This window comes from Dendrobates tinctorius, unplaced genomic scaffold (genome assembly GCF_039654945.1).
Source record: "Dendrobates tinctorius isolate UK_male_01 unplaced genomic scaffold, ASM3965494v1 ptg000003l, whole genome shotgun sequence".
NCBI classification, from domain to species: Eukaryota; Metazoa; Chordata; class Amphibia; order Anura; family Dendrobatidae; genus Dendrobates; species Dendrobates tinctorius.
The window spans coordinates 41,742,171-41,755,527 of NW_027361671.1; the positions used below are offsets into that span (position 1 = coordinate 41,742,171).

Sequence of the window (13,357 nt, forward strand, 5' to 3'; positions counted from 1 at the left end):
TCAACCTACAGAAATTGTAAAAACTGCTGACACTTCAAGTAAATATCATTAAGACCTTTGTTAACTGGTAAAAAAAAAAAAAAAAAAGTGAATGGAAAATTGTTTTTTTAGTATTTATAAGCATCTTCCCCAATTCAGTCAATTTTCTGCATGTTACCTTGACTCGTAGTTCTGTGACTTGATGAAAGCATACATAAAATAAGAAATAAAAAATACATTTAAAGAATAAAAAGAAAAAAAAAAAATCAGCACTGGACTTTGACGGACCCCTAACGGCCTATTTGGTCCACACAAAAAGGAGACAAGGACAACAATTAACGCAAGATAGTTTGTATTAGGATTCAAGAGCATTAAGATACACTTATAGTCAGAGTGCACTAATGGTCAGAGCATATCCACAAGATGAATGAGCAAATAATGAAAGATCCACTTTAAAACCTAATAATAATAATGTCTATAACATAAAAATGGAAAACTCCAACCCAATCCCTTTTGTTTCATAACTATATATATAAAAAAATAGACAAAAGAGAAATGAAAGCTAACTACGGTAAATAAAAGCAAGGTCAAACTCATTGCAAAGTCTAAGGTTTATAAACTAAAAGGATTAGGTATAAAAAAACGGCTTTTCAGCAGCAGATTGTAAAGCTCAAATCTCCAATAAAGTCATTAGAGATGCTCATCAGAAAACGAAAAATAAAAGAGAAAAACAATCCCACAGATCTAGTTTATAATACATAATGTTCACTTCTCTAGAACTAATATGGAAAAGTGAGAATTTGATAGTACTAGAAGTGGCATGCTCTTATAACACAATATCTCAACATGTTACAATCACTTTTCACACAAATTATAGCAATCCGTACTAACAGCAACCAAACAGAGCCAATATCTTGTGAGCCAAACACCTTGTAAAATAGACTTCTCACACAATGGAAAGGTTCCAAAAACATTCTTCACGAGCCACCCAGAAGCAGTGCCATGGTTCAATTATGGTGGTTACTTGAGATAAAAGGAATTGTAGACTTTTCTGGGTATAAAATATCCATCATCAGCATTTTTAATGGCAACTGCTTAATAAACTATTTGTTTCCCAATGAATTATGAGACGGATGATGCATTTGGTGTCCAGCCCATCTGATAAGCCCGTTCCAAAGTTCTCTTGCAGTCTTGTAGTACAGTACTGAATGTGATGTGGGGATATTGTTGGACCAGTTGCTCCACTGTAACTTCATTTACCTGTAGATATCGGAGATAGATATAAACACAATTTAAAGTACAAAAACATAGGTAAAATGTAAAAGAAATGTGACAGTGTTTGTGAGATTAAAAAAATAGATCTGCTATTAAAAACAGCACTGCTTTAACCCAATGGATGCACATAGTACTGCAGCTATTTACTATTAATGTAGGTAAGGGCTCACACCAACAAACTGGTACAGAGCTGTTATACACCAACCACAACGGTAGTCCACAGGTTACCTGCATACACCTACGGAAGCATATCGATGGCTTTAAGATCCTTCCGTAAACCAAAAGTTGAAAAAGTTACAGGTCTCAGAAAATGGAGACAAGATTTTTTTTTTAATTTCCAATTTTTTTCCTCTCTATATATGTGTGGGGGGTTTCTTATGATATTTGCTGTATGGTAAAAAAAAAAAAAAATAATAATTATATATATATATACTGTATATATATATATGAGAAATAGTATGGTTTCTCCAGCGATCAGTCCAATGGTGGGGTAAAAGAGTGGACCTGGAGGAAGACACATTTAGTGTCGAAACATGTCATCCAGAAGGGATTGACTATTTGCAAAAATGTTACTGAAGCAACATGAAACCTTTTTAATGGAAAAATAAAAGTTATATTTTACCCCACCATTGGACTGATCGCTGGAGAAACCATACTATTTCTTTTACACTTCTTTTTCATGCAAGGATTTATCCCAACCCGCGTTTTCCGTGCGAACTGCTACCACAGGCTGGACTTATTCCTGGTTTTCTTCAAAGCAGTGAGCCGGCCATGCCAAATTTTTTATAAATATATATATATATGAAAAAACGACAAATTTGGTATCTCCATAATTAAACTGCCCTGGAGAATCATGGTGACAAATAATTTTTACCAGACAGCAAATATTATAAAGTACAGAAAAAAAAAATTGAGGAATTGCATTTTTTTTTACAATTTAATTGCATTTTTTCCACAATTTCCAGTATACTGGATGACAAAATGAATAGTGCCATTTAAAGAACAACTGAGGAATGCCATATTTTTTTTTACAATTTCATTGCATTTTTTCCGTTTTCCAGTTTATTGAATGGCAAAATGACTGGTGTCATTTAAAGCTACAACTCATCTGGCAAAAAAACAAGCCCACGTATGAACATGTGGAACAAAAAATAAAAAAAATGATGGCTCCTGAAAAAAGGGAGAAAATAACAAAAGCATAAAAATCACCATGTTGGGAAGGGGTAATTTCAAATTTATTTTCATTACCCAAGTGGTAAATTAGTTAACAGAATAGAAGGGGTATATTCATGGGAAAGTTAACCATACATTAGAGTCTGGAATGGAAAAAAAAAGAAAAAACTTCAAGCTTATGTTTTTCAACCAAATACCTAGAATTAAATAATAATTAGTCACTACAGAGCTAAAAAAAAATAATAAAATGGGAACCATTTAACCAATAGGACAATAGGCAAGAATATATATATATATATATATATATATATATATATATATATATATATATATATATATACATACATACATACATACACAGTCATGGCCAAAAGTATTGACACCCCTGCAATTCTGTCAGATAATATTCAGTTTCTTCCTGAAAATGATTGCAAACACAAATTCTTTGGTATTATTATCTTCATTTAATTTGTCTTAAATGAAAAAACACAAAAGAGAATGAAGCAAAAAGCAAAACATTGATCATTTCACACAAAACTCCAAAAATGGGCCGGACAAAAGTATTGGCACCCTCAGCCTAATACTTGGTTGCACAACCTTTAGCCAAAATAACTGCGACCAACCGCTTCCGGTAACCATCAATGAGTTTCTTACAATGCTCTGCTGGAATTTTAGACCATTCTTCTTTGGCAAACTACTCCAGGTCCCTGATATTTGAAGGGTGCCTTCTCCAAACTGCCATTTTTAGATCTCTCCACAGGTGTTCTATGGGATTCAGCTCTGGACTCATTGCTGGCCACCTTAGAAGTCTCCAGTGCTTTCTCTCAAATCATTTTCTAGTGCTTTTTGAAGTGTGTTTTGGGTTAGTGTCCTGCTGGAAGACCCATGACCTCTGAGGTAGACCCAGCTTTCTCACACTGGGCCCTAAATTATGCTGCAAAATTTGTTGGTAGTCTTCTGACTTCATAATGCCATGCACACGGTCAAGCAGTCCAGTGCCAGAGGCAGCAAAGCAACCCCAAAACATCAGGGAACCTCCGCCATGTTTGACTGTAGGGACCGTGTACTTTTCTTTGAATGCCTCTTTTTTCTCCTGTAAACTCTATGTTGATGCTTTTGCCCTAAAAGCTCTACTTTTGTCTCATCTGACCAGAGAACATTCTTCCAAAATGTTATAGGCTTTTTCAGGTAAGTTTTGGCAAACTCCAGCATGGCTTTTTTATGTCTCAGGGTAAGAAGGGGAGTCTTCCTGGGTCTCCTACCATACAGTCCCTTTTCATTCAGATGCCGACGGATAGTACGGGTTGACACAGTTGTACCCTTGGACTGCAGGGCAGCTTGAACTTGTTTGGATGTTAGTGGAGGTTCTTTATCCAACATCCGCACAATCTTGCGTTGAAATCTCTTGTCAATTTTTCTTTTCCGGCCACATCTAGGGAGGTTAGCCACAGTGCCATGGGCTTTAAACTTCTTGATGACACTGCGCACGGTAGACACAGGAACATTCAGATCTTTGGAGATGGACTTGTAGCCTTGAGATTGCTCATGCTTCCTCACAATTTGGTTTCTCAAGTCCTCAGACAGTTCTTTGGTCTTCTTTCTTTTCTCCGTGCTCAATGTGGTACACACAAGGACACAGGACAGAGGTTGAGTCAACTTTAATCCATGTCAACTGGCTGCAAGTGTGATTTAGTTATTGCCAACACCTGTTAGGTGCCACAGGTAAGTTACAGGTGCTGTTAATTACACAAATTAGAGAAGCATCACATGATTTTTTGAACAGTGCCAATACTTTTGTCCACCCTCTTTGTTATGTTTGGTGTGGAATTATATCCAATTTGGCTTTAGGACAATTCTTTTTGTGTTTTTTTCTTTTAAGACAAATTAAATGAAGATAATAATACCAAAGAATTTGTGTTTGCAATCATTTTCAGGAAGAAACTGAGTATTATCTGACAGAATTGCAGGGGTGTCAATACTTTTGGCCATGACTGTATATATATATATATATATATACACACACACACACATACATACTGTAGGGGTTCTACTCGCTTAGGTGCGACGGGAGACAACCAGGAGGCACGTTCCTTTTAAAAGTTCACAGGGTTTATTGCTTCATAACCCATAAAGCAGCACATAACATAAGAAATAGCCTTTAGCTCAGGTGAAAGCAAGTATAAGTGTCCATGATTTCAGGCTCAGTCCTGGAGCCTCAGCAAACACATGAGGCTTATCTGTCCTCCCATACAGCCAATATACATAGGCCTCCCCGGGTCAGCAGCCTCAGCACGTGGTCTTCAGGAAGCTAGCACACCTTCTTCCACCTAGGCCTGCTGGGACCTTCCACATGGCTCAATCAGATCCATGCAATCTCTCATGTGACCTACTCTGGTTACCTTATATGGTCCGTAGCCACGCCCCCAGGTCACATGGCTATGACCTCATCACAGGTCCTTCAAGCATTCATACACATACACTTTATTATGACACTCTTAAACACACCCCTGGGTGGATTTGTAGATAGCTCTCGCTGACACAGTGTAACAGCTCAGCAGTGCCTCTGCTGATCAGCACCTAAGCAAGCTTTCATCTCAAGGTCACCTACCTTGAGATACATAACGATCCTTCAGCCTCCTATACCCATTACCATGGACATAGTGGTCACTGCACCACATACCTCCCCCCTCTGTTCAAACTTGTGGGGTTGAACACATGACATCACCCAGGGATCTTGAGACCGGGCACCCATGTCACCTTGCCCTACAAGTCGAGAGGACCATCTCCGTCTGTTTCGGTAGTCATACTGCATCATATTTACGTTAGGCCTCCCCCACCCCCAGCGGTCAGTATCTCGGCCTTGGGCTTTGGCCTTCCTGTCAAAGTCCGTCAGCATGACCAGACACTCTTTAGTCTCCACCTGTCTACAGTGCGCTCCGTCACCCGACCTCTCTCTCACAGGCTGGCTCACCCGGTTCGTACGGTCCTTAGGCCCACGTCCAGTTGGGCTAACTGGCTGGTCTGAGTCTGACCCTCTGTTGCTATGTCCACCACCAGGTCTCGAGCCTATGCTACTAAGAATAGAACTGCCACTTGCGGACTCTCGACGTTCTTGTCTTCGACTACCTGTCCTTTCACTTTTTGGAGGATCCCTTTGGGTCCTTACACCTTGGGTTGGAGGTGGATGCCACTGATGTTCTGTATCTGCTTATTCATTTGCAGTTGGTCCTGTCTTAGCTGCTCTATCTCCTTCAGGTACGCTACCCGATATTCCAGGCGCATGTGGAGGTTCCCAATGCTTTCCACCGAACCAACCACAATGACAGGAACCATGTCATCTTCAACAGCGACTTGGACTTCACCAGCAGGTGGGATCCTCACTCTCTACACACCAGATCCATGCACCATCTCCTGCATCACCTTTCCATGTCTGCCAACGACTTTCCCCACCAGATTTCTGAGTAACGGAATTAGGTCTTCCACAAAGCCCAGCCGACTTTGAGCCTCCCTCGCAAGCTCCAGACGTCGAGCGGCTTTCCTATTACGCACCACGAGCATCTGTTTCATACGGAAACATTGTAGGTGCATCTCCTTCAGGACAGCCACCCTTCTCTCTGTGTCTTCCGTTTCTGCCAGTATCACCAACTGGTCTGTCTCTGGTGCCCAGTTCACACTATAGGCCTTTACTGCCTTTTTAAAGGTCTCATGCACACCCTCGCTGGCACATGCTCCTCTCACGTCTTCGGGTACCTCCATCACGCACTGGAAGGTCGTGGACTTGCTCTCATCCTGGACAGACAGCTTTGGGTTTACCACAGACACTTCCCTCAAGATATCTGCCCCGACCGTGTGACCATCTTGTTCAGCTCTTGGCTCACCATCTTCCTGAGATTTACAGTCTTCAGGACCCTTTTCCAAGATGGGCTTTGGCAGTTCTGCCTTGTTATCACTTGGGCACAGCCGCTGTAAGTCTTCGTCCCTGCTCTTCTCCCGCAGAAGACCTTTTACTACTCCTCTGAGTTCTTGCAGAACTTTATCCCGCTCCTCTGCCAGGTAGCGACGCTCATCCTCTCTCTGGAGAATCTCCTGTTGATGCTTCTCTTGGGCCTCTCTGAGCACCTCCATATCCTTCACTATAGCTTTGTTCATAGTTTGACACGCTGACAGGTGACCTCTGAGCTCAGAGACTTCCTTCTCCAGCTCATCCACTCTGTGCTCAGCTGCTTGCCTTAGGACTCTTTCCCATTCGAGATGCCCTTCCACTGTCTCCTTTAACAGCTGTATCTCATGATCCTGTTCTCTATTGGCCAGCACGTGTCTCACCACTACCTCTTTAATTATATCGTCAAAGGGTACCACTGGGTCAGTCCCATCAGTCTCATCTCCCAGCCCACCATCCGTCATGTCATGAGACGTCAGGTCTGTAAGTTGGGCAGATGTACTTCTTCCGGTCAGTTCTACCTCTGACCTGTCCATGTCAGGAGGCGTCACCGTCAGTGTCCGATGGCCCCACAGTCGAAACGTCTTTATCGTGTTTGATGACGTATGGTCGGACGATGAAGTCTCGACCCCTCTCAAAGGTATGCACTAAGTTTGGGGGCATACTACCACCTTGACACTTCCCCTTTGTCATCTCAATCATAACTCTGACCACCGTATAATTCACAATGACCCCATGGTCGCTGCAAACCCTGACGTTTTTCTCGGTCAGAGATAAAATGAGAGGGAGTTCCTGTCAGAGTCACCAGCCTACCAGGGACTCCTTCCTGGTGCAGCATCACGGTACACACCTGTGGCCCATCGTTATCAGGAAAATACATGCCGTACTCCTCAAAACTCATACACACACTGAGGTTCCCCAGACATACCCACTGAGGCAACCAGTGCTGCCATTTCCAGAACCACCCCAATTTGGGTAACCGCCCCCTTTTGGGCTACCACCCCAAATTGGGTCACCGCCCCCTTTTGGGACTCCGCCCCTTTTGGGCTACCACCCCGATTTGGGCCACCGCCCCCTTTCGGGATTTCCCCATGACCGTTCTGCAGAACTTCTTATGCCACAGTTCACACAGTACAGTTTGTGTCTTTTTGGGCTGGTACTGGCCCTTTAAGCATGACACCACACCAGTTCCTTCTGGCACTGCCACATCTCCTGCTGTCACAAATCACCGGCACCACCGGTTGCTGTTCACACACAGCAGCTGGTGTCCTCTTCGTAATCCCGCTGAGTTACAGGAAGCCGCTTGTCCCCTTCGTAACCCCGCCGAGTTACAGGAAGCCGCTTGTCCCCTTCGTAACCCTGCCAAGTTACAGGAAGCCGCTTGTCCCCATCGTAACCCCGCCGAGTTACCGGAAGCCGCTTGTCCCCACTGAGCCACAGCAAGCTGCCTTGCAAAAAAAACCTTCGTGACCCCTCTGAGCCACAGCAATCACCTTCAGGTTTTGCAGAGGAAAAGAGGAAAAAAGAAAAAAAAACACCACACAAAAACTCAGGTGTCCTGTCTGTGTGCTATTCAAGACGTACCGTCTCCGCCTGAGACCGTCCAACACACAGGGCGCACCGGGTGCTATTCAGGGAGCCAACCCTCCTCCCAGGGTTTCCCAACACACCGGCCTTACCAGGTCCAGGGGCTTAGCAGGTGCTCTTCAGTACATCCGTCTCTGCCTGAGACTGCCCAACACTCACGCCTCACCAGGTCCAAGGTCATACCACGTGCTCCAGGGAGACGATTCTTCTCCTAGAATCTCCCAACACTGACACTCCAGGACCTTGATCACTGAACCCCCTAGGTACACAGTCTCTCACTGACCCTGGTCAGTGCAACACAGATTCTTGTCCGTTACCTGCTGGTGTCAGCCACACAGGATCCTGGACGCCTATTCTCCTCAGAGGTATCCCACAAATATCAATACAGTCACTTTCTCTGACCTCGGTCAGTATTACTCACGATTTTCCAGACCATCTCCTCTCCTGGCTCAGAGCCGCCAGTACGGCAACATGTGCTTCTTGGAACCGCTGCCCGCAGTCTGTCACCAATTGTAGGGGTTCTACTCGCTTAAGTGTGACAGGAGACAACCAGGAGGCACGTTCCTTTTAAAAGTTCACAGGGTTTATTGCTTCATAACCCATAAAGCAGCACATATCATAAGAAATAGCCTTTTGCTCAGGCGAAAGCAAGTATAAGTGTCCATGATTTCAGGCTCAGTCCTGGAGCCTCAGCAAATACAGGAGGCTTATCCGTCCTCACATACAGCCAATATACATAGGCCTCCCCGGGTCAGCAGCCTCAGCACGTGGTCTTCAGGAAGGTAGCACACCTTCTTCCACCTAGGCCTGCCGGGAACTTCCACATGGCTCAATCAGATCCATGCGCTCTCTCTCATGCGACCTACTCTGGTTACCTTATATGGTCCATAGCCACGCCCCCAGGTCACATGGCTATGACTGGGATGATTTAGCGAATCCTGCTTTGAGCAGGGGGTTGGACCAGATGGCCCAGGAGGTCCCTTCCAACTCTACGATTCTATGATTCTATGATTCATCACAGGTCCTTCAAGCATTCATACACATATACTTTATTATGACACTCTTAAACACACCCCTGGGTGGATTTGTAGATAGCGCTCGCTGACACAGTGTAACAACAGCTCAGCAGTGCCACTGCTGATCAGCACCTAAGCAAGCCTTCATCTCAAGGCCACCTACCTTGAGATACATAACGATCCTTCAGCCTCCTATACCCATTACCACAATGGATATGACTGTAGGCCCGTCCTGGGACACCCACACATCGCCTCCTAGCGGACATAGTGGTCACTGCACCCCAATACACACACACATACTGTATATATATATATATATATATATATATTTTTTTTTTTTTAAGACAAATTTTTAGATCCATGCATAAAAGTGCACATGAAAACTACAAAATCGTGACATATAAATACATTCTGCCAACTTCCTTTATGCTGTTGTTTTGCTCATATACATTTTTACTTGCATAAAATAAAACATTTCTTACATTAGTGGATGAAAACAAACATGGATATTAATCTCTGGATTTTTTGTGTCCCACAAAAGCCATCACCTGAATGAGCTAAAGGTCACACTATGGCACTGACTAATGTATTACGAGATCCATGTGTCAGTGTGTTTCCTAAGTATTCTACTGTATATAGTGCAATACACTGGCATTACCAGACATAACAGACATCTATAAAAACAATTAGCGCTTTTAAAAAGCAACGTATTTAAGAGCGTGATGCAGATCCCTGCTGGATGTCGGAATATGTAGATCATATATATTATTTTAATCTTTGCAGCATGGCAGTTTATAGAAATGCTTACAAACATATGCACTTTTAAAGAAATGCTTTCCAATTATTGTTTAGCTTAAACATAAAGACCCAGCATCCAACAGAGATGATTACTTCAATTACTGCCATTGCACAATCCTGGTGTGATGCAGGGGATCAATGCGCAATGAATCTCAGCTTGTGTACGCGCTCGCTTTCATCCTGACATTTTCAAGTCTTTGGCTGATATACAAAGTGATACAGCATAGATGTCCGGGGTTAAACTAAAACTCGAGCACTTTGGATATTGAACATTTTTTTTTATTTTTCATGGAACATATTTGAAGTGGATGGTAACAATTCTTAGAAAACATCCGTCCAATTGCAGCTATTAGAATATATGTTCATTTGAGTTCATTTGGGCAAATTGCTACAATTTAGACTTTCGGAGAATTGACAGGATCTGAATATATTTTATCAATTGGGCAAGATTAAATCAAAAGTCTAAATAAATAAACGTAAAATAGACAGTATAGGCCAACATTTTAAAGATAAACGAGATACAAGTAATCTGTGGCAAATTCACCATAAAGGTGCTATCTGCGGTTGCCTTAGGGTCTACGTAGAGGTGTAAAATTGGCACGTTAGCGCCATCCCACTTAGCAATGTGTAGGAATATCTTTGTGCTTGCGAATGCATCAGTTGTGGAATAGAAAATTAAGTGAACCGCTATAGGTTTTCGATTATGAACTGTGATATGCTATGCATTTTATTCACCAGGATGCTTTTTGGCGATTTTCCAGTTTAACCTTCAAATAGAGGTTCAGACACAAATGCTTGTCCTCCATCTCACTTCCATATTTAACGGACTAGTCCTTGGCATTAAGGCATTTAACAAGTGTCTTGAAGTGCAATATCACCAATAAATAGTCTTACAAATTAACCATTGGTGTGCTGCTAAACAGTTTATCTTTCAAGGCGTTCCAAAAAGCCAAGAAAAGTGATGAGGTGGCTTTTCCGCACCAATTGTTAGAATATACAACACTGCATGATTACGATCTGGAGGGATTATCATTAAAAGACAGCAGATGGTGCTGTATTGTAGACTATATTGTATGACCTTTTAGGTTTGTTTGTGTCCAGTTTCTTGCTGTAATCCACCATATTGTGATTATGCACATCATAATTGCTGTATGTCCCAATTAAAATAGTTAATTTTGGCACAATGTTTGAGTGTTGAATGATTGTGCTATAGGCTGAAATTTGCAGCAAAGTTATGGGTCCAAATCACAATGACAGAAGAGCAGAGGACAGCTTGATGCTCAAAATTAATCACCCAGAGGAACTCATTTCCTGCATGGTAGTATGAAACTCAGTATATGGATATAGAGGAGAGAATAAAAAATGCCATCAGCTCAGAACCTGAAGGAAAACTTAATTCATCCTGCCCAAACAATAGGTGTGTTCTTCTCTGAAGCACTCTAGCGTTTCAGAAAAAACATTGTTTGAAAATCTGTTCAGAGACCACAGAGAGAGACTAGATAAGTCTGATGCGGTCCCAGGATTCTCCCCACTCTAGTTGACTGACAGGTCTCTTCCATGTGTGTGTATATAGGGTTAGACCTGTCAATCATCTGGAGTAGGGTGGGGAGAATCCGTTGAGTGCCTGGATAGGTCTCATTTAAGTGTCTCTATATGGGGCCCTGCTGGATTTTCAAACTACACATTTCTGCAAATAGTTTCTGGTTTGGCTTCTTATCCCAAGTCATGTTGCAAGGTCCTTTGAAGGGTCAATAATGATGTTTAGGATTTCTACATCCTATAGGTGGCACTAGAGTTCCTGTAACTTCCCTCTCTAAAGAGGCTACTTGCATACTCAATATCCCATGGGGGTATTGCATGGCCTAGAAGTCTCCTGAGGCCCATCTGGTGCTCTCCACAAAGAGACCCCCTTCGACCTCCTGTATAGAAATTATAAATGTTCAAAGGGTTGACACAAGCTCACTGTACAGTAGTCCACTATTAAAATAGCTTGCTCGAAACTGTGAAGGCTATGGAAACTTTTGCATGGCTTTTTTTTTTATAATTGTTTTAGAGCTTCCTTAATTCAAAATGAAGAAACTTTGAAACAATATATAACCATAAACACATGAAGAAAAAAAATCATGAACTTATATGCCTACAAAACAACCACTTTCCCAAGTAGAATTCATACATAAATCCACAGATGCCAGCACAATGTACCAAATAAAATTAGGATCTCTTATTTCTTCAACAACGTATTAAAAACAGTGAAATAATCAGCATGGAGAAAAAATATAATAGGGACGATTATTTTTCTCCAAGTAGACTATGTCACAGTTTTTTAATGTGGTGGGACAAAATATAAGAATCTAATTTTATTTGGAACTTTGCGCTGGCATTTGTGGATTTATGATAGAAGTTTAAACAGTGTTGTTGTAACTCCTTTCCATTGCTGGCTAGGCTACTACTTGACAGCTAGAACAGCATATTGCTCCTATTTACGCCAGATCTCCCTACTCACTTCTTACCTTCTCTCAGTGTTAGAAATAGAAGTGTCAAAGTACCGGTCAGATATACTCGCTCACCATATGAGTTTGAAATCCACAGCAACTTGTCAGATTTCACAAGTAAATCATTCAAAGAGTGAAGAAAACACTGGTGGATTTTCTTTTTAATTATTTAACATTCAATAAAATTCCATGAACATATCAAGCAGGAGATCGTATTATAATGTTGACACATTTCAACCGTACGTCGGTCTTAAGGCCCCTTTACATTTAGCGATGCACCAGCGATCCTGACGACGATACGACCCGGTCAGGATCGCTGGTGCATCGCTAAATGGTCGCTAGTGAGCTGCCACACAGGCAGATCTCACAGCGATGCAGCAGTGGTCGCACTTACCTTTCAGACGCGGCGAGGGTGTCCGTCATCCGCCTGCGTCCAAGGCTCGCTCGTCGGTGCCAGCAGGAAGCCGACGACGAGAAATGGACCAGGCCGATCTTGCGCGATCAGCGATAGACAGCGGGGGAGCCGGTCGGAGGTAAGTATCACATGTCGCGATATCGCTAGCAATATCGCTGCTGCGTCACTAAATCGGTGACGCATTAGCGATATTGCTAGCGATATCGCTATATGTAAAGCCCCCTTTAGTCGTAATGTTTTTGTTCACGCTTTGAATTGTTAAAAATAGAATCAGGAAGGGGGGAGTTGTACATAGCACACCACAGAGGAGAGTTGGGAAAGCATTTAAGTTATTAGGGAAGGCAGCTCACTCTGGCTGTAGATATTAGTGAAAGGACATAATCCTTCATCAGCTGTAGAAATGGAAATCATGGAAATGGAAATCACTCCAAGAATAAGGCTGTCCTGATACACTAAAGCTACTAAAAACAACAGCACCTTGGACACAAACGCCTCATATTCTCATATTCAGGATATTACTGGGAGAGAGATGCTCACATGAAAAATGTCTTAAATTAATAACAGGTTGCAAACATCAGCAGGTCTGAAAATTAATGAATGGTTGATGATTGATGACTGAAATTAAAACAACTTTTTTTTCTTTTTCCAACCCTAGCCAACCACTAAAGATATTATGTTTCCA

General features: G+C 42.3%; 1 protein-coding gene across 1 annotated transcript in view; it reads right to left on the bottom strand.

Moving 5' to 3' along the window:
- Positions 1-314: 314 nt before the first annotated feature.
- The window catches only part of FBXL17 (F-box and leucine rich repeat protein 17), a 1,016,894-nt gene continuing 1,003,851 nt past the window's right edge, over positions 315-13,357 (bottom strand). Inside the window, exon 9 of the mRNA XM_073548112.1 lies at positions 315-1,239. Within this exon, the coding sequence (XP_073404213.1) occupies positions 1,102-1,239 (138 nt within the window). The 3' untranslated portion in view covers positions 315-1,101. The remainder of the gene's footprint in view (positions 1,240-13,357) is intronic.